Source organism: Monodelphis domestica, chromosome 5 (assembly GCF_027887165.1).
Source record: "Monodelphis domestica isolate mMonDom1 chromosome 5, mMonDom1.pri, whole genome shotgun sequence".
NCBI lineage: Eukaryota > Metazoa > Chordata > Mammalia > Didelphimorphia > Didelphidae > Monodelphis > Monodelphis domestica.
In genome coordinates, this window is record NC_077231.1 from 121,981,569 (window position 1) to 122,003,258 (window position 21,690).

A 21,690-nucleotide genomic window follows, 5' to 3' on the forward strand; every position below is an offset into this window, starting at 1 on the left:
GGTGTCAAACTGCAGCCCCCAATACTGGAGTTTGGCCAGAACCAGACTAAAAAGTGAGTGGGGAAATATTTAACCAAATGAATGAAAAGACAAAAGAAAGATACCATCTAATATGTGGTTTTCTAAGCAATAGGCAGCCCACAGGGATCCTTATGTCTGGTTCAGTGGCCCCATCTCTTTTTAAGTTTGACGTCACTGCTTTAAAGGATCTTGCCACCAAGGTGTGGGGTGTGATAGCAACAATATCTACCAGAGTCCCCTGCCATGAGGCCTCCAATGTCTCATCCTAATAACAGCGTCAGCCTGGTGGTTTAATTCAGTGCAGGGCCCATAATATCTTCCATCTGTGTTCACTGGCTCATAAATAACCGTAGGCTGTAGACTATAGGAGGCATCATTGAAGTCCCTCCAGTGATTTTGAACCCCAAAAGACTAGGCTAGTTTTTCCCTAAAAGGCAAGGAAAATGTCCTTGAGATTGACTGGTCCAGGGGGCTAAGGGCCAAGTCTTTGACTCAGCATCCTGATCACGTAAAGGTAGAAAAGAGGCCAGACCACGAGGAGTCCATGCCCATCAGACTTGGTGGATGGATGTCGCTCCGCTGTCCAAGTTACCACACCCAGTGGATTGACTAGATGAGGAAATGACTACTTACTATCCAAGCAAAGGTTATGACTTTGTGGAATATCATTTCCATATTATGCCCAATTAAATCTCTTTTTGATAATGATGTGATGAGGCCTGAGACCTAGCCTTCCTCTCACACCCCAGGGAAACCAAGCCAAAGGGTCATTTTACCAGAGGGGTCCAGTGGAAGCAGGGCTTCCTTGGCACCAAATTGGCTAAAGAGCCCATGGTTAACTTTCTGCATGAACATTTCCATCTTGGCAACTGGCAAAGGCTACAGTAAATCAGGCCTTTGATTTATTATTTTGTTGATTATTCAGACTTAGCACAAGGATGGAGAAAATGTTAATATTGCAGATTAAACTTAAAAGTATATATAATCCCTGCGGGATTCTTTTCCCTCTTGGAGGGCCAGTAGACAGACAATTATGGAGCACCTCTGGGTGCATGTGCTCTGGTACAGGTGCAGCAAATGGAGGCTTGGTGGTGGTGGTGGCAGCAATTACTCCCATTACACCCTCGGAAGACCAAGCTCCAGTCCAGCTTGTTCCTGGCTCTGGGAGCACAAATAAGACACTTTATTTCTCTGATCTTCCTTTTCTTCATTTTAAGATGGGCACAATAATATCTGCACTGCCTATTTCAAGGCATTTGTGTGACCAAAGTGTGTTGTAAGCTAACACTTCCTATAATTAATTATTAACTATTACCTAATTGTTATTTTAACTTATTTTTATTGACAAATGAAGCAGGAAAGTGGTCCAGTGGAGATGGAAAGACTTGGATGTGAATCCAACCTCAGACACTCTCTATGAGGTCTTGGGCAAGACACTTAACTTCTCTGTGCCTCATTTTCCTTGACTATAAAATGGCGATAATCCTAGCACTCCCCTCCCAGAGTTGTTGTGAGGATTAAATGAGAGAATATTTTTTTAAAGCTTCTGCACATAGTAGGTATTTAATAAATGCTACTTATTATTATTATAATTATATGAGGAAACTGATAGCGTGACTTGTCCAAGGTCATCCACGGGATTAGTGGCAGAATGGGAGGAGAGCCCAGAATCTGTCTCCCCATCATGTGCTATTTCCCCATCTTCCCCAGAGGGGCGGGGCAGTGATGATCAGCAATGCCCTGCGAGTTGGAGTGAGTAAGGGGTTGAGAGCTTGAGTTGCGGGTGTTTAGGTGGTTCAGGTTTGGAGGTGGAATGGGAGAGAAGGAGGATTTCTGGGAGTCTTTGCATGGAAGTCATTTGAGATCTGGGAACCCCCAGGGTTTGCATCCAAGGTCCTTGATCCCCTGGCTGGGCTAGGGTTAAAAGTCTTTTTTTTTTCTTTCTTCTCAACCTCCCCCGCTTCTCCCCGCCTCCTCCTCGGCTCTTCCTGTCCTAGCATTAGTTGCAACACCCTGCTTGCTCCCTCCCTCTTCTCCCCCAGCTTTCTCAGCTCCCGCTGTCGGCTCGGGTTCGGACCCTGCCTCAGATTCAAACCGGGGCTCAGTTTCCCGTGCCAGCTGTAGCTCCAGTTCGGTCTTGCAGGTTTTCGGAACCTTGCTTAGATCTCCACTCCCGACGTCCTGGCCCCAGGTCTCTGACCTCAGGATCCTGCGCGCCCCTTACGCGACTCGTTGGCTCGTTCGCGGCTGCCTCGGCTGCCGCTCTGAGCCCTCATGGGGGAGTGAGAAGCCATAGCCAGGCCGGACATGGGCCACCCCACCCTGCCTGGCCTGCTGCCACTGGTGAGAGAGGGACAGGGAACGGGCGATGGGCAAGGGCGAATGGCTTTCATATGGCAAACCAGGGCTCCAGGCAGAGTTCCCGGGAGGCAGACCCCACTGTCCAACCTCCGCCTTTTCTCCGTGAAATGGACCTCAAGTAGAGGGTTTCTGGGAGGTCACTAGGTAGGATCAGAGAGTTACTGAAAAGTTTGGGCATGTCGAGTGAGGGAGACAGGCCATATGGGGAAAGTTGGACAGAGTCTTCAAGGAAAGACGGGTCCTTCGACATTGAAGGGATTCGTAACTATCCCTCCCTGTTGGGACGGGGAAGGGGACAGGCTTCATTAGGGGCCCAGGGAGCTTGGGTAGTGGTAGGAAGGCCAGCTCTGAAGTGTCAAAGTATTCTGAAATGTGCTTGTCGAGAATCCTGGTGAGAGGGGTTGAAGAGAGATCTGTAGAGAAAGGAAAAGACAAGTAGGGATGAAGGTATGGTGGGGGTGACTGAGCATATGGGCTGAGGGTCAAATCGAACCTTGGTTTAGGGCTTGAAGGGTGGTGGATGTTTTTGGGGGGCTACCTAACAGGGGATGTTTCTTGAAAGAGGCAGGGAACTGGATTAAGGGGATGAGTAAAGAGTATTCTTGTCACTTGTCCCAAGCTGGGTCTGTTCATGTTTGTGGCTTAGGGGGGACACCCCCAAATTTCCCAGGACTTTAAGCCTTTACCCTGGTCCAGTCCTCAAACAACTAACTGTAGTTTAGTTCAGTTTCTCATCCAACAGCCCAATTTGAGGAAGTCAGAAAGTTGTCTTCGTCATTAGAAATGCCCCTTTCTCTCCCATCAACCCTACTGGTTCTTGGCCTCTTTCCATATCTCCAGACTCTCCTCTTACTCTGTAGGCCTCTCTCTAATTCTTGGACTCTTGACCTCCCAATCATCTTGATCTTCTTATTTTCTTTTCTCTCTTTCTATATCTCTCCTGTTCCTTTTCCTTTTTCCTTTAGCTTCAAATTTGCTTCTCCTCCCCCATTTTCTCTTCTATTTCTTCTCTCTCCTATAGCTTGTCTTCCCCTGTCTCCCACCTTTTGTTTTTTTCCCCATATCCTTCCCTCCCCTTCTGTCTAAAAATCAATATTATATTTTGTTTCCAAGGAAGAGGACTGGTAAGGGCTAAGCAGTGGGAGTTAAGTGACTTGTCCAGTGTCTCACAACTAGGAAATGTCTGAGGTCAGATTTGAAACCAGGACCTCCTGCTTGTAGGCCTGGCTCTCTATCCACTGAACCACCTAGCTGCCCCTAGCCTATATCCTTTCTAATTTTCAACCATCAATTCTCCTTTCCATTCTTTTCATTTAACCCCATTTCCTCATATCTCTCTTTTTGTCTTTTGACTTTCCTGTCCTTCCCACTCCTTCTTAAGCTTACTGAGATCTGAGTGCTGGAACCAAGAGGGACTAGCTGAATTCAGTGACTGGTAGGTTGGGCCCCCAAAAGGTGGATTAGGGACCTGGCTCTGCTACCACAAATGAACTGTGTGGTTTGGGACCAGTCACTATAGGCCTTACTTTCTTCACTTGTCAAATGATAGTTGGACCAGATAATCTTTGAGGTCCCTTCCAGCTCTAAATTCTTTGCTCTTATAGGCATCATACTATAGTATGCTGTGGGGTAAAAGAAAGAAATCAGTAAGAAGGGGTTAGCTATCAGAAGCTTTGTGGGTTGGGAAACACTGATTGGGAGAGAAGGAGGAGGGGAAGGGAAGGGAAAATGACATAAGCATTATATAAGGAGGTAAACAAGCATGTGTAAGGAAGGCAGGGAGTAGATCAACTTGGCAGTAGTGGAGTTGTGGGATTGGAGTGCAATAAGAAATGAAGAGAGAAATTGGGGAAGAAATGAGGGCTTTAAGCTCAAACCTAGGCAAAGGAGATCAGAATCAAAATGGACCACAGGAAACCATTAAGTCCTAGGGCAGGAGAATGACCAGATGACATGAAGAGATCTAGATTCAAATCACAAAGCAGTAGATATCTGGGAGGTTTTTATTCATTTTCATTCACTTAGTTCACCAGTGATTGGCTCCCTGACTTGTGCCTGAGAATGAATGATTGGAGTTGGATATGGGATAAAGAGAGCAGGTCAGGAAGAGGGGGGGGGGGCTTGTACCAATTTAGGTGGGACACAATGAGTGCTTAGGCTACCTTAGTGATGGGGGAATGAAGAGGAAACAAGTGAATCTGAGAGTGGAGAGGAAGAATTGCTAGGATTTATTGATTGATCAGATGGATAGAGGTCAGGAGAGAACACATTGCTCCCAAGATTTTGAACCACAGGAATCCAGAAAATGATGATTAGTGATGATGTCCCCAGTAGGACCAGAAAATGGTGAGTTTGGTTTTGAATAAGGGTAAGTGGCAGGTATTTGGGAAACATCCAAGTGTAGATACCCTCTAAGCATCTAGACGTTTGGAATGAGGAAGATCATAAGACAAGAAGTCAAGACTGAAGATATAGTTCCTTTGATTAACTGCTTTTTAAAAAATTCTTATCATCCATCTTAGAATCAATTCTAAGCATAAGCTGCCAAGGCAGAAGAGAGGTGAGGGCTAGGCAATTGGGGTTAAGTGACTGGCCCAAGGTCATATATCTAAGAAGTGTCTGTGATCATATTTGAAGGCAGGACCTCTCATCTTCAGGCCTCATGCTCTATCCTCTAAGCCACCTAGCTGCCCTGTCCCTTTGATTTATTAACAAGCATTTATTGAATTCCATTATGCACAAAGCATTATGCTAGGTTCTGTGATTGATAGGATCCTTAAACATGAAGGAGCCTACCATTTGGGCAGACATACTATGAAAAGTGCCAAGGGAGCATTATAAATGCCGAAGGAGCATTGCAGACCAAAAAGGTTATGTGAGTCCAGGGGAGGGAAAGAGAGATCATAGCAGAGGAGGGTGGTCAGGGAAGGCTTCATGAAGGAAGTGGGCCATGAGCTAGACTTTGAAGTCTGAGCCTAGGTAGGTTCCACTGAATTTCCCAAGGATTTTGACAATAAGTGAAAGCTATACTATATAGGGAGTTGACATTAATTAATTGAATTAAAAGCTTGAGTATTTTTGATAATGAACTTGAGGGATGAGTGGGAGAACAGGATGAGGGAAATAAGTAGGAGTAGCAAGAGAATATGCTGTGGGATGCAGAGGGTCAAGTTGGGACTGAAGAGTTAAACTGCAGCTTTTCTCCCTCTGATTCTGACTCTATCCCCACTCACCTTAGCACAGGAAATCACACTAAAAAACCCTCTAGAGCCGGAAGCTGTGGAGGAGGCAGGGTTGGGGGTGGTTACTGGGCCACCCCCTCAGTGGCCTCCCACTCTCACTTTAGTCCCAGCTTCCTACACTTCCTCTGTCCCTCTGGCTGGAACCTGAAGACTGAGGCTTGCTTTCTACTCTGAAAGGCATATTTAGCAGGCGATCAACAAAGGGCAACATGCATTTACTAAGTCCTTACTGTATGCTAAGCCTGAGGGATATAAATACAAATCAAAAGAAAGACAGTTCCTCCCCTTAAGGAAGCAATATAATAATGGGACATGACAACATATAAAAGGAAGCTGAAGGGGTGTGTGGCAGAGGAGGGTCCTTTAAAAGGGCATGATGGTAAAGTCACTAGAGCACAGGAAGAAGAGGAGCGAGCTTGAGATCATCTAGTTTTAGGATCATAGATATGGAATCAGAAGACAAGGTTACTGAAGATGCTGGACTCAATTGTGAGTCATATTGCCCAATGGGACCATTTTGTCATAGGTAAAGTGAGGGGATTAGACTGGAAGATCTTTTCCATTTGGATTCCAATCTGACAGCAGTATTGCTCTAAGGATTTACTTGGGATTTAGCTCAACTTGGAAGAAGATCTCTAGAGGGGGTCTCAGTGGGAAGATGTGAGAGGTTCTTGTGGGAAACAATGAACTAAAGGCAGGGGGGCTGGGCAGTGACTTGATAGAGAGGAAGTGGAGGTCAAGGGATATTTCCCTATGGGATAGATTGAGAAAGGAGAGTTACTGTTTCCTAGAATCTGTGTACTAACCAAAATTGGGGACTGTGAAGGACCCCTTTTTTATTGACGGGGGAAATGAGGAAGGGGACTTTGTGTATGAATGAATGCAAGGAGTAGGCATACAATCTGGGTAGGGGAAAGAGATGATGGTACACCTCCTCTGCTGTGTTGTCCCTTTCTCCATCTTTTTGTTGATTCATGACCATTTCTAGGCTAGGGAAGCTGCCTGTCCCTCCCCCCCTCCCTTCCTCCCTCTGGCCTGAGTCACTGGGGCGGAGCTGCCGGGAAGAGATTTCCCTTTCCCGGAGCTGAATTAACTCGTTAGGTGCTGGAGTAGGAAGAAATCAGAACCTTTAGTCTGCCTATGTCTTATTTTCTCACTCAGGGGAGTTTATTACTCAATAGCCCAAGGCAGCGTTCTTCTGGAAAAGTCTTTCCTCAGGACAGGGTGGCAGTCTAGGCTTCTGGATTCTTTTCTGGGCTCTACCTACTTCTTGGCATACCTGCTTCCTTTCCCTGGGTCCCACTCTTCAGGGAAAGAACCTACAAGTTCAATAACTCGAAACACTTGGGCAAATTCTTCCGCATAACAAATCTACACCTTCCTCCGGGGAATTGAAACTTGAAGTCCTGTTCTCTGAGAAGGCGATAAGTCTTGGCTTTAGGAAATCTTGTATTTGCAGGTGAAAAGAATTCTAGCTGATGTTGCTGCCATGTAGATGTTCTTCCATTTGAGAATGAGCTTCCTCCAAAGCTTTAGGCTTCTGGCTTCGTACGATAGAGTGAAGTCAAGTTATCCACCCGCTTTAGGACCTAGGTACCAATCCCTAAGGAATGCTGCACAATGTAAGCAAACGGGGGCAGCTAGGTGGCTTGGTGTGGAGAGTGAGCCAGACGTGCAGACGGGAGGTTCTGAGTTCAGATGTGATTCCCGACACTTCCTAGCTGTAGGACCTTGGGCAAGTCACTTAACCCCTATCGCCTAGCCATTACCGCTCTTCTGCCTCGGAACTGATATTTAGTATATCTCTAAGACAGAAGTAAGGGTTTAACAAACAAACAAACAAACAATTTAAGAAAACGCCGAAAATTACACGACACCCATAGACCGCGTAAGTGCTCAGTGGGTCCTCACGTTACCATTTTAAACTGTCCAAGTGGCTTGTGCTTTCTATGCTTTCCTCAGGGCTTAAGGGCAGCGAATTGGAATACTTGACTTGTCCACTAGGTGGTGCCATACTCAAATCACTTGCTAAGTGGTCTCGTGAGTTTTCAGGGTGCAGGCAAGAGTCCCTCCTTAGATTTCTGAGAAGTCACATTTGTATTCATCTGGACAAATGAAAACCTATTCCAGTGTTAGCAATATGTGTCTTGCTTCACAACGTGGTGAGCAGGGAAATATATGATATAATATATCTCATAACATCTTACAACATATCATAGCATATAATGTAATACAATAATATAATATGAACAGTATTATATATACTATAATAACATAACAACCTCTGTCATATTACCAGCCTTCTTGGGGAAGAGATGGAGAGACAGGAACAAAAAGAAGGACATGGATTTTTAGTCAGCCACTGTAAGAATTTGTTTCTCTTGGATAGGCATGTTGATTATAATTTATTACATATTCATAACAAGTCATATGCATTATACGATTATTGTGTTCCTAATGTTAAATATAAAAAAGAAAATTCAAAAAAGGAGGACCAATAATAGTCATCAAAAAAGAAAGAAAAGAATGTTGATGAAGTATTTCAAAATACAAATAAGGGAGCGAAAGAAAATGCAGAATGGGACTCAGACAAGTAAAGAAAGCAGTGTTGGAACTACCAGACTAAATTTGAAATACATATGTTTTAAAAGCTGTAGGAAATGGAGACTCACACAATTTCATATTTCTGTTCTTTGTGGAAATGTTCATGTTTGTTAATGCTTATTAAGTTCATAGTGAAAAAGGAGAAAGCAACCCATTCTGGTTGAGTTCAAAAGCTGGTGAATGGGCACAACATTAAATATTTCTAAAGATTGTTTAAAAAAATGAAGAAGTCTGTAGCTCCAAACTCATAACTCATTTTGGCCTTTTTCTCCTTGTTAAATAGCCCCTTTCATTCGCAGAACACAGGCAGTTAACATATTGGAGCCATCTAGTTTCCTAAGGATAGTAAAAATGAAAGAAAACCTCAAGTGCTCCCCACTTGGAGCCCTGCAACTTCGAACTACTTGCCTTGCTCTTGGATTCAGCCAAGGGTTGGTGAGACTCACTCATGCACAGACAAAGAAATAAGGGAAGGGTGAGGAGGTGGATATGTCCATTGACCTAAGAGAATAAGCATGGAAGGTAAGGGCAGTCAGGAAGAGGAATCAGTCCTTGACTCCCTACTACCTGGGCAGTTGATAGGTTTCAGCCCTGGGGGACATCCTCATATTCTAGTCCCCACTTCTGCAACTGCTCTCCATGCTTGGATTTTTTACTATGAGTTCTAGTAACCACAGATAGAAATGTGGCTGGTGGCAAACAGCAACTCAGATAGTTGAATCTTAATGGTATCACACACATGACCCTTAATTTGACTGTAGTGGGACTATTTGTCACAGAGTAGGTACTTAACAAATGCCTATTCCTTCCCACTCCCCCTCTTCCCTTTCCCTTGATTTGCAGAAGTCTCCTTTGAGGGCAGAGGAAAGGGAGGGAGAAAACCCAATTCTGTACACATATCTAGATCTTCTTCCTCTCCTCCTCTCACATGATTTCCTTCGGAGGCAGCATCCCCTTCATACTCTCTCCCAGGACTTCTTACCTGCTTGGAGTGCTCCCTCCCTTGAAACTCAATAGAGGGAAGGTATAGTGATCATCCGCACTCTCCCTAGTCCTCAATTCATTCTCCCCTAGAGTTCTCAGGCAAATGGTAATTTGCAACAGCTAAAGGCCCAGTATGGGCTCAGATTACATTTATTTGAAAGAGTTGGGTTTTGATCTAGTTCTGTTGCCTTGTTGAGGCTAAAGGGTAAGACCAATAGCTTGGAAGTCCTTTCTTCTTCCTGGCTACACGTTCTCTGATTTGATTATAGTATGGCTGCATCAAGTTCCCTCAATGGAGTTCTCCAGACTGGCATCTCATAATGGCCCAGGGGAGGGAACTGCTATTTATTAGGAGAAGCTCCAGCAAAATTTTGAGAGTTCAAGTTATGAAAATCGTGCAGGCCTGGAACACTTTGCCCCTCCAACCCCCTTGGAGATCATTTGCTATGGCTCTGACTTTGCCAATTCCTTTGCAGTTGATAAGAGTTGATCTCACAAATTCCTGTCCTCTCCTGTTTCTGGTACCTGAATCTACCAAGTGAGGGTTGTGGACATATTTGTTGTTGACAGTTCCTTTTTGGCTGTCTGCCTGTGGTAGCATAGGAACACACTAGGACTTTTCTTTCCATTGGACTCTTTTCTCTTCTTGTACTGATATAATTACTGAGTCCAGAAACATGTCCCAAGAGGTTCTAACTCCTGGAGCCCTCTCTAATGAGCTCCCTTGCTTTGGAGATTTGGGGCATTTTAAAGCTACATTTGGAGAGCTTTGACACACTAATTTTACAATGATGAATATGGCCACCTCATAGTTCTGATCTCTTCAGAAGTTAAATTACTTACAGAGGGATAGGAGATTGTACCCTCTGGTTTGTAAAAGGAAAAATTGAGTCCTAGAGTGCCCTATCTGTGGTCTTACAACAAAGTTGGGGGTTGAGCTAAAATCTGGAAATTCAAGGGACCTGTTTTAGGATTAAGGTAACAAAATAGGCCATCTAAGTGGCGCTAGTGGGTAGAGTACTGGGCTTTGAACCAAGAACTCTCATCTTCATGAGTTCAAATCTAGCCTGAAACACTAGCTGTGGGGCAAGTCACTTAACTCTATTTGCTTTTCACTCAGTTTCCTTATCTGTAAAATGAGCTGAGAGAAATGGCAAAGCACTTCAATATTTTTGCCAAGAAAATCCCAAATGGGATTATGAAGAGTTGGAAACAAATGAAATGACGCCACAACATATGAAATAGTGGTAAATGCCCTGGACATACAACTCAGAAAGAAGTTATAAAGTATTTCTTCCAACTTGAAAATTTCAGCCCATTGTGGCAAAACATGAAATCTTGATTTTAGAACTCTTTGAGGTCACTCAGTCAAACTTCATTCATTCCCTAGCCTGAGTGAGGTCAGAGCTGTACATGACCTCTTCCTCCCTGACAGTTACTTCTGACCCACATACATTTCCCCTTTCTTTCATCCATCTAATCTACGTGTACTATCACCCATGCCCTTCAGCTTTACCCTTATACTTTTCACCCTGGTTTGGGGGTGGTAGTGGGGGAGGTATGTATATCAATGTAATGGTTCCTGGCATTTGCTGAAGAACATTAAAAAATAAAAAGAAGAAAAACCAACTACCACCAAAAGAACAAACCAAACAAACCTTGATTGGACTCCTGCCCAATATTAAATTTGGACAACTTAACCCAGTTTGAGGAGGAGAGTGATGGAATATAGACAAAGATGTGGTTGCTTTTTAAAAAAATGTTTATTTAGAATATTTCCCCATGATTATATGATTCATGATCCTCCCCCTTCTACCTCCCCCCTCCCCAAACCAACAAGGACTTCCACTGGGTTATACATGTATCATTGTTCAAAACTAATTTCCATATTATTCATATTTGCAGTAGAGTAATCCTTTAACATCAAAACCCTAACCACATCCCTATCACACTATGTGGTCGATCATATATTTTTCTAATGCGCTTCTGCTCCCACAGTTCTTTCTCTGGATATAGATAGCATTCTTTCTCCTAAGTTCCTCTGGATTGTCCTGGGTCATTGCATGGCTGCTAGTAAAAAAGTCCATTACATTTGATTATGCCATAATGTATCAGTCTTTGTGTACAATGTTCTTCTGGTTTTGCTCCTTTCACTCTGCATCAATTCCTGGAGGTTGTTCCAATTCACATGGAATTCCTCCACTTTATTATTCCTTTCAGCATAATAGTAGTATTCCTTCACCATCAAATACCACAATTTGTCCAGTCATTCCCCAATCGAAGGGCTTCCCCTCATTTTCCAATTTTTTTTGCCATCACAAAGAGTGGGGCTATAAATATTTTTGTACAAGTCTTTTCCCTTATTATCTCTTTGGGGTACAAACCCAACAGTGGTATGGGTGGATCCAAGGGTAGGCAGTCTTTTAAAGCCCTTTGTGCATAATTCCAAATTGCCCTCTAGAATGGTTGAACCAATTTGATATGATTACTTTTGAGCCATAATGAAGAGACAAGATAAGCTCTGGTAAAGCATCCTTAGAGCAGGATGTCTTCATGGAAGAGGTGAAACAAATTTGGTCTTAAAAAATAGGTGAGGTTTCATGGGGTCAAGACCTCTTAAGTTCCTGTGCCTTCAGTGGCTTTTCCTTGATGGGTTGTTTTTTCTGTCTAATTTTTCTCCAGGTGGCCCTGGCCCTGATGGTAGGACTGTATTTTCATGTTGCTTCTGGGATGTCCATCCAGAAGAGACATCAAGAAAATTGTCCTGAGGGGAAATATGAACATCGTACAAATGCCTCTATCTGCTGTCTCAAATGTCACAAAGGTATAAAGTGGGGGAGTAGTGAGCTCCTTCTTAGAGTGATACCTGCTTTTATTAAAAATGAATTTTGATATCTTTTGCTTTTACATCATTTACATCACCTACATTGTATTCCTTCTCCAGCCATTCTTCATAATAGATTTTTTTTAAAGCTCAGCAAAATTAACCAATGTATCAAAAAAAAATCTGTTGTGCAGTGTTCAACACCCATAGCCTCCCATTTCTGCAAAGAAACAGAGAAAAGCCTTCTCTTAATCCCTTTCTTGGGGACCAGGTTTGGTCATTAATTGGGTACTTTTTCTAAAGACTTTATATACTTCCATATACCCAGGGACTCACTAATGTATTGATTTTTCCTGGCTTCATTTCTCTCTCAAACTTAGGATCAGCTCTCCCCATTGCTTATTCCAAAGATAGATTCCCATGTCCCCTGACCTTGTCCCTGTTGGGATAGAGATCTTCCCTCATCCTTAGTGGCTTCATGGGTCTCTCAGTTTATATATATATATATTTTCATGCCCCATTGACTCATTAACTCTTGTAACTCTTTGCCTTTCCATAGGGACTTACTTGAATGCTGACTGTGGTGACTCAGGCCTTGCACCTGATTGTAAGACCTGTCCTAATGGCACATTCACAGAGAGAGAAAACTATGTCTCAAAGTGCCTCAGCTGTTCTATCTGCAGAAAAGGTGAGTCCTGGGGCGGCAGATAGTGTTCCCAGGTAAAGCAACTTGTGGGGTGGATTGCAGTGAGTAACTGTCCGAGGCCTTGTCTATACACCACTTGGAGGATGTGGAATTATAAGAAAAGAAATAATAGAGGATTGAGTTAATTTCTGAAGAGGTCTTTCATCTCTTCCTAACAGAGATGGGCCAGATAGAGAAGACACCCTGCACAATCTCCAGAAACACAGTGTGTGGATGTGGGGAAAACCAATATCAACAAAGCCAAGGAAAAGAAGAAAATGGACTTTTCAAATGTGTCCCCTGCAACCCGTGCTTCAATGGCACAATACAGCGCCCATGTGAGCACACCATTCCCCAAAACCTCATGCTTTCCTCTGACCATAAATTCTACTCTTCTTCCTCTCTGGAATAAATGTTTTTATTTCCCTACTAACTCCTTCCTTTCCCTTCCTCTTGAAGGAACATTCCCTTTCCCCCTACTTCCAGAAGAGATCTCTAGAGATCATTTCCCAAGGACCTTCTCCTTCTTGTCCTAAGAATTCTTTCTTTTTAATGCCAACAGGCCAGGAAAAACAGGATGCTGTGTGTTTATGTAATCCAGATTTCTTTTGGAATGGTGACAAATGCATCTCATGTAATGAGTGAGTACTTCTTGTCAGTATATAGGGGTTGGAGTGGGAAGGAAAAAAAAGGTTAGAGAAGCCATTGGGAAATACTGGTGGGGTACCACTCACCCCATTTCTCCTTGCTTTATGCCAGAAACCAAATAGCTCTCTTTCCCCCATTGTACCCCCACATTGAGGTCCCAGGTCCCACAAAGTCTTTGGGAAGGAGCAATTTAACACCATTTGCCAGATGAGCGAAGCAGAAATACATTGTCCATGCTTTAAAGTTAATTGCCTTTCATCATTAAGGTCTTTCATTAAAGCTATCTCTTCCATTTTTTGACTCACTCAGAACCCTGTTCCAGGTCTCATCATTTACTAGGACTATGTTTGGGAATTACCAGATATGTGATAGGACTGTATATCTTTTTGAAACTCCCCCAACTCCAGCCTGCCAATCTCATTAACTCTCACTCAGTTTTTAAACCTGGAATGTAATTTGGAGATAATGCACTTATTAATGATAGCTTGAGGTAAGGAATCAGACCTGGCTTGCCTTTGCTAGGTACCCTATTTATTGTGGCTGTAATGGCTCCATCAGTTTTGGGATTTGGGGGCCTATCTGTGAAGTGAATTTGACATTCTTCTAGACAATATTTTTCTATATTTTTGCTGCTAAGGAGAGACAGGTGAACAGCCTTGCCTTTCCCTCGCCATATTTTTTTTAGATGTAGTTTTTAGACTAGAAGACAAAAAACCCAAGGGAAACAAATTATATTTAGATAAAAATTAAAGTATTTATTTAAGACCCCCCAAATTATTTCAATTACCAAAGATAAAGTAGGATTAAAAAAAATTAAGTGCAAAAGAGTAATCTTTTGATCTTGTCCTGTGTCTAGGTGCCCTCTCCTGATTCCCTTTGCAATATTAATGCTCTCCCCTTGAAATTTCTCAAAACTCTTAGTCTGATCTCTTCTTTTTGTCCCATTCCCTCTTTGCTCTGTATTAATCTTATCAGTGTTCATGTTACTTCACCACCAAAAAAGTGAGCTCATTGGAAGCAGGGACTCTTTTTGCCATGCAGCACGGATGCTTAATAAAATATTTGTTGAGGTGCAACGAGGTGGCTCAGTGGATAGAGAGCCAGGAGGTCTTAGTTTCAAATCTGACCTCAGATACATCCTAGCTGTGTGATCCTGGACAAGTCACTTAACCTCAATTGCCTAGACCTTACCACTCTTCTGCCTTGGAACTGATCCTTAATATTAGTTCTTAGACAGAAAGTAAGGGTTCAAAAGAACATATTTGTTGAATTCAAACAAGTGTCCTTATTTGAGTATCTGAGCCCTTTTATCCAGAAAGAAGTCTTTCTTCCATTTGCATACAATTAGGCACCTTTGGTTAGGTTTTGGTGAAGGTAAATATTGATAAATTATATATATATATATATATATATATATATATATATATATATATATACACATTGTGCAGATGGAAATTTTGCAACACCTGAGCTACATTTCCAGCATCCTTTTAAGTTACACCCTCATTTTACATAAGGATGCTTAGGAGATGAATTTGGCTGAGCCCCACACTTTTTTGAGGCTCTTTTTTTGGAGCTTGTGCTTTTGGTAAAGTGCTGTAGGTGTGAGTCTTTGGCTCTCTTTGCCCTGCTCACTTGACTGAAAGAACCTTTTTTCTTTTCCCTCTCTTTTGATTTAGTATTAAAAATCCTATATATTTTTAAATACTGGAGTTTTTATTCATCTTTACTCCTACAAAATGATATTTCTATCTATTTCTACTATATATACTATATGTTATATATATTATACTATACACACTACATTCTCTCTATGTTTATATTATATATAATATTGTACATAACATAAATATATATTTTCTTTCTCTATGTGATCTATCTCAGATCCCACTTTGAGGCATTTTCATTTGGTATTCTGAAAAATCCTTCCTGGGAAAGTATATAGCAATTTTGGTTCCCCTGTATGTATCCCTGCATCCTTTGTCCAACGGGTCTTTTTTCTTCTAGGCTCTAAGCCTCTGCAAGAGAATTTCAGATTGTGGTCCCCCTGGGGGGAAGAGCATTGGACTTGGAGTCAGAAGGCCCATGTTTTAGTATTGACTCCAGTATTCACTATCGATGTGACCTGGAGCTAGTTACATTCTCTCTCTGAATTTGGGTAAAATGAGAATAACAATCCATTATTATATGCATTATACAATAATAATGTCCATTCTCCAGAGGATTATTGTGAAGAGAAGATGTGGTAAATATAATGTAAATTGTTATTATTTTCCCAAGCTGGAAAGACCCCATATCCTCATCATTAAACTGTTCCACTCCTCCATCTTCGATTCTCATCTCCTCTAAGGAAGCTTTTCTAAATTAGCTTAACTCAATTTTGGTCACTCCAGAACATCCCAGAACCACTCATTTGTGGATTGTGTCTATCTAAAGAGCTTTATATGCAGGCTTGGAGATAGGAAGTCCTCGCTTCAAATCTCAGATACTTCCTGGGTGTGTGACCCTTTACCCCAGTTTGCCTAGCCCTTACCATTCTTCTGCCTTGGAATTACTGCTTAGTATTGGTTTTTTGACAGCAATCAAGTAAGGGTTGGTAAATGATTTAAAAACAGCTCACCAGGATATATATTTACATTTCTGCACATTTACATTATTAACATTTTCTCCAGCACTTTCTAAAATCTAGAGTCACTTGTGGTAATTTCAGATTTCTAAGGATTTGTACTGTTAGGGGATTTGTAGTCTTTTCAGATTTCTGAGGAATAATCACACTGAAAAGCCAGTTCAGGCTGCCTCCAACATATCCTTCTTGCTTCATAAAACTTTGTACACATTTCTTGGACATTCCTTATTATGTGCATGTAACTATTGTACTTTTCATAAATGTACATTTGCTTTATTTACTCCATTAGGCTCTAAGCTAAAGAAAGTCTAGGACATAAAATGTATGACCTTGGACAAGTACCTTAATGTTTCTGGGTCTGTTTCATTAATAATGTGACACATCACAGGGTGACACATCATAGCTTTAGAGCTAAAAGGGAGCATGGAAGTCATCTAGCCCAGTGGTTTCATACTGAAATAGAAACTTGGGCCCCTAAACTCTACAAAAGGATCCCTGTGGGCCATATATTGACTTGGAAAACCATATATTCATATTATCTATGTCCTATTGTATTATTTTTTAAGGGCAACTGAGGGGTGCAGTGGCTGGAGTTTTGGGCCTGGGGTCAGGATGACATCTTCCTGAGTTCAAACTCAGACACTTGCTAGCTGAGTGACCCTGGGCAAGTCACTTAATCCTGTTTGCCTTAGTTTCCTCATCTGTCAAATGAGCTGGAGAAGGAAATGGTTAACCCCTCTGGTATCTTTGCTAAGAAAATCTCAAATGGGGTCATGAAGAGTTGGGTGTGACTGAAAAATTGTATTTTTGTTTATTTTGCTCACTATTTCCCAATTACATTTTAACTGGTTCAGGTATGAACTTGGGCATGTTGTTGGCTATTGACAATATGTTTGATACCTCTGATTTAGTCCAATTTCCTTTTACAGAGAAGGAAACAGGCCTGAGGGAGATTGAAGTTCTTATCCATCCCTTTCTAAAATTCCTTGATTCTGAGTTTTATTTCTCCATATTTTCCAGCATTGTATTATGCAGGACAGATGCTGTTATATCAAATAAAATTAAAATTAAAGTTCTAGTATAACAAGATTGTCAAAACCCTCCCAAAGGTCTGTTCAAGAGTTTGTTTAGTACATTTCCTCAATCACATAGTTCAATGGGGATATGATCGAGGGGGTAGACTCTAAATGATTACTCTATTGCAAATATTAATAATGTGGAAATAAGTCTTGATCAATGATACATATAAAACCCAGTTGAATTTCTTGTTGGCTGTGGGAGGGGGAGGGAAAGAATATGAATCATGTACCCATGGAAAAATAATCTAAATTAATTAACTAAATAAATACATTAAAAATTAAAAACAAAACAAAACAAAATTACACCTGTGGAATGACTTCTAAAAAACCTGTGTCTAAACTATCTTTTTTTCTGAACTCTGGACTTATTGGTTCCAAGGCAAAAGAACAGTAAGGATTAGGCAATGGAGGTTAAGTGACATGTCCAGGGTCACACAGCTAGGATGTATCTGAAGCCAGATTTTATATATGATCTTAATAATGGCTTATGTTTTCACATCACTTTAAGCTTTGCAGAGTGATTGACATAATTCTCATTTGATCTTCACAACAATCCTGTGAGGTAATTATTACAAAGGAAGAAATTGAAGTCAAAGAACTGAAGTGGCTTCTATTAAGGAAGCAGAATTTAAATCTAGGCCTCAATGCCTCCAAGTCCACTTCTCTTTTTATTATGTCATATTGCCTGTTTGTGAGACTTTACACACATGTATTTTCCATCAGTGATGCAGAGTGACTGATTTGTATTTGGCCAGAAGTATTTACCCATTCCCCACCCCCCTTTTAGGTGTTTACCTGGGGAAAAATGCAGCCCTTTCTGCCCCTCAAAGAGTATGGACCCAGGAGAAACAGGTAAGAATTAACTAGGGTATAAGATAATCATTTATCCCATTTCCTTCAGTCTTGCTCTTTCCTATCCAGAATTTCTCTTCTATGCTTCCTCTCCTTCCCTGATTCCTTTTTGTTTTTAGTTCACTTATTAAGACTTTTTGCCCCTAGTTCCAGTGCTAATGGTCTTGGTGATCTTTTTGGGGTTTTGTTGCCTGTCCCTCATCGTCACGGTCTTCTTCTGTCAATACTCAAGATGGAAGTCCAAACTGTATTTAATTGGTGAGTAGAGCCTCAGGGTGGCATTTGGGCAGGATAAGGGAGGGAGATGAAGGAGAAATTATTTTCCTTGGCCTTTGTTGGACACTCCAATATTATGGGACAGGCTGTTGCATAACTGGTAATAACTTCACATTTATTTCTGTAACTTTTCTTCCATTATCTTTGAAGTAGGAAGCACAAGCAGTATTTCACTGATGAAGTAACTCAGGCTGAGGGGGGAAGTAGAGCTGTTTGCTTAGGGTTACAAAGCTGGAGTCATAGGGTCATGGATTTAGTGCTAGAGGAACATCAGAGGGGATCTAGTCTAATTCTCTCCTTAAAGATGAAGAAACTGAGAGTGGAGTGCTAAGAAGTGAGCATTTGGGGTGCCGATGATCTTTTGCTGAGTCAGGAGTTCCCTCTGCCTGTGGGCACACAGCCTCCGGTGCCTGTCACCACAAGTTCCCATTGTAGTGAGACTGGTTTTGGGGGGGAGCCGGATGAGTAGAGAAGAGAAAGGGAAGACACGTATGGGGAAGTGAAAATTGTGTTGTGTTTGTTTCTCCTTTTTCAGTCTGTCCGAGAAAGGCTCCTGAAAAAGAGGTAACTAAGACGAGATGTGGGGCCCACTTTATAATAATCCACCCTCCCCCTAGTGGTGGTCTCCGACAGCTCCCCTCATCCCCCAACACCTCGATCCCTGAATTTCTAACCCACACGCCAACCACGCTAAATCTCCTCTCCCTTCTCCCTGCTCCCTGAGTCCCCTAATCTCCCACCTCCCTTCCCTTATCAAGCCTTTGGGAAAGCCCCTTTACCCCACGAACTCCCGGGACAAGTCTAAAGATGCCCGGCGGGGTTATAGACCAGTACTCTTCTACCCGCCCTCAGGGAGGGGAGGGGACGTGGCTCCAGCGTGACCCCTCCCCTTCACTCTTCCAGGAAGAACATGGGCAGTCTCTGGCCCCATCCCTCAAGTCGGACTCCACTCCAATCTCCACCCAAGTCCCTTCTTACTCACCCGGCACCCCCTGCCCTGGCCCCTCCTTCCAAGTCCACAGCTCCACCCCCCTCCGCGCCCCTGCTCCCTCCTTAAATTCTTCCTTCTACTCCCTACCCCCAAATAATTGGCAGCCTCCGATCAATATACAACGTACGGAGTGGGCACCGCTGCCCGATCCCATCAATTGCTCCGCCCAGATGCCGTCACACTCTGCCACGTCAGATGACACCGCCCTACGTTTGGACCGTAAGTGCTCATCACCCAGCTTGACTCCTGAGGTGCCCTTCCCCTCCCTCAGGAGCGGAAAGGAGTGCGCACGCGCATGAAAAACATCTTGTTTCGAAAGGGAGGGGTTGAATGGATTATGGGGCAATTTAGAGGGTAAATGAGGTGAGAGTGGTAGGACAATAGGATTTATAAATGGGAAGCAGTTTCCATTTGGTATGTTCCATCCTCTTCAGCCAGGTGTCCCGAGAGTGCTGATTTGGAGTCAGGAAGGCCTGAGTTTTGATTCTCCTCAGATGTTTGCTATCTGTTGAGACCCTGAACAAGTCACTTTACCATTGTGGGTCTCAGTTTCCTAATCCGTAAAATGGGGTTATCTATTTTCATCCTCATTTATCTAATAGCAAAACATAACTATTTTTAACATTTGTCATTACTAATAGGACCCACCTTGCCGTTTTGAGGATAAAATGAAAGAGCACTGGTAAAGCATAAGTGGGCAATCAGGTGGTACAGTGGATAGATAGACTGCTGGACCTGGAGTCAGAAAGACTCATCTTTCTGAGTTCAAATTTGGCCTCAGACACTTATTAGTTTTGTGACCCTGGGAAAGTCCCGTAACCCTGTTTTCCTCTGTTTGCTCATCTGTAAAGTGCTGGAGAAGGAAATGGCAAACCACTCCAGTTTCTTTGCTAAGAAAACCTCAAATGGGGTCACGAAGAATTGTCAGCTCTGATCAATAACAAAACAACAACAAAGCCCTTGGTAAACCTTAAAAAACGGTTCGTAAAGATTAGTTATTACTTTACAGATGAAGAAACTGAGCCTCAGAGAGGTTGTGATTTGCCCCAAATCACAGAGATGGGGTCCAAGACCAATCCCATCCAATAAATCGTTTAAGCACCCAGTGTGTGGTCCTGGGGATGCAATCAGTAAAAAGAAAGACAATCCCCCACCCTTCCGAAGCTTACAGCACAGGTAATGGGGAGAGACAGCCCAGCCGAGATCAATCATTAATGAAGTGTTTGCTGAAAGCACTGTAGTAAGCGCTAGGACACCAGAAGCGAAGGGAGGTACTGTGGAAGCTCACTTTCAGATGGGGTGGAAGGTTTCCGTGGCCAGTCGGGCTTTCCACTCTGCCCCTCACGCCCTCCCTCCTTTCCTCCCTCCCTCCCTCAGATCCAGCTATGCTGTACACGGTGGTGGACCAAGTGCCCCCCCAGCGCTGGAAGGAGTTCATTCGGCGCCTGGGCTTGAGCCCGAATGCCATCGAATTTCTCGAGATGCAGAACAGCCGCTGCCTCCGAGAAGCCCACTATAGCATGTTGGAGGCGTGGCAGAAGGGAGTCCCGAGGCACCAGGCTACTCTGGAGACGCTGGCGCTGGTGCTCCAAGAGATGAAGTTGTGTGGCTGCCTGCAGAACATCAGAGAGGCCTTGGAGCAGGACAGCCCCTGCAGACCTCGGACCCCCTTCCCCAGGTGAGGCTGTGCCAAGCACCGCTTTCCCTTTTGGGTTCCACCCCAGCGGACTCTTCACAGAAGAGGACTCATTCTCCAAGGCCCACTTGCCTTCCCAAGAAGGGCTTCGAGGTGCCCCAGGGCAGGCAGTATGGACGATTTTGAAGACACCTTTTGCCTCGACAAGTCTGCAGTCTTTGAGGGCCTCCTTTCTGGAGCCCGTTGTTTATTTGGTGCTCCAGGCTGTCGGCGGAGGACCAGCACGGCGTACCCGGACTTTCTCAGCTATTTAGCCGCATTGTGAATATGGAAGATGGAAAGAACACCTCGAAGTGGGGACTAATAGTTTTACCCAATTCTCCCCATTGTCCCTGCTTGGGGGGATGGGGGACCCCGTGATGTATCTGAGGATGCAGCTGAAACATGGTGGCCTTGGCCTTAAAGCACTAATGGACAGAGAACAGCCACTCAGGCTAAAGTATACTGGGGCCCTCGGGCTTGGTCCCAGCCAGCAATCTTTGTAACTGTTTATTACACTAATGTAAACCCAGCATCATTCCTTCCCCTTCACAGCACCTCACACAGTTTCCTCTTTTATCGCCACTCAGAGGAGCGGAAGTCAAATGCTAGGTGTCCTATGGGTTAGGAGGCTGAAGGCCCAGGCCTAAACTATTTTTGTAAATATTTTACATTAAAACTTTTGAAATGAAAACTCTGGATCATTTAGCAAATGGATTCAATTTCTTCTGTTGGCTTTGGGTGTGAGCCAATGGACATTTGGAGATCAGAGGGAGCAAGAGCTGAGGCATAGCCCCCACGTCTTGGAGGTAGCTTTGTGAA

At 43.2% G+C, this 21,690-nt stretch overlaps 1 protein-coding gene across 2 annotated transcripts; it reads left to right on the plus strand.

The window, feature by feature from the left end:
• The first annotated feature begins 1,772 nt into the window (after window positions 1-1,772).
• On the plus strand, window positions 1,773-21,562 carry TNFRSF1A (TNF receptor superfamily member 1A). Of its 2 annotated transcripts, none has more exons than XM_016425903.2 (10): window positions 1,773-2,364; window positions 11,895-12,036; window positions 12,596-12,724; window positions 12,901-13,059; window positions 13,284-13,362; window positions 17,862-17,926; window positions 18,074-18,184; window positions 18,738-18,766; window positions 19,106-19,412; window positions 20,571-21,562. In XM_016425903.2, exons 1-10 carry the CDS (start codon window positions 2,329-2,331, stop codon window positions 20,873-20,875), a joined length of 1,362 nt encoding a protein of 453 aa, XP_016281389.2. In that variant the 5' UTR covers window positions 1,773-2,328; the 3' UTR covers window positions 20,876-21,562. The 2 variants fall into 2 exon arrangements, with proteins under 2 accessions (XP_016281389.2, XP_016281392.2); XM_016425906.2 differs by having other exon boundaries at window positions 1,801-2,364; window positions 19,298-19,412.
• Window positions 21,563-21,690: the final 128 nt, after the last annotated feature.

Excerpts from the sequence above, each read along its gene's own strand:
- TNFRSF1A (XM_016425903.2), top strand. The coding sequence starts at position 2,329 with ATGGGCCACCCCACCCTGCCTGGCCTGCTGCCACTG. Across the intron at positions 18,185-18,737 it reads GTCCAAACTGTATTTAATTG|TCTGTCCGAGAAAGGCTCCT; the intron begins GTGAGTAGAGCC and ends CTCCTTTTTCAG. Across the intron at positions 19,413-20,570 it reads CACCGCCCTACGTTTGGACC|ATCCAGCTATGCTGTACACG; the intron begins GTAAGTGCTCAT and ends TCCCTCCCTCAG.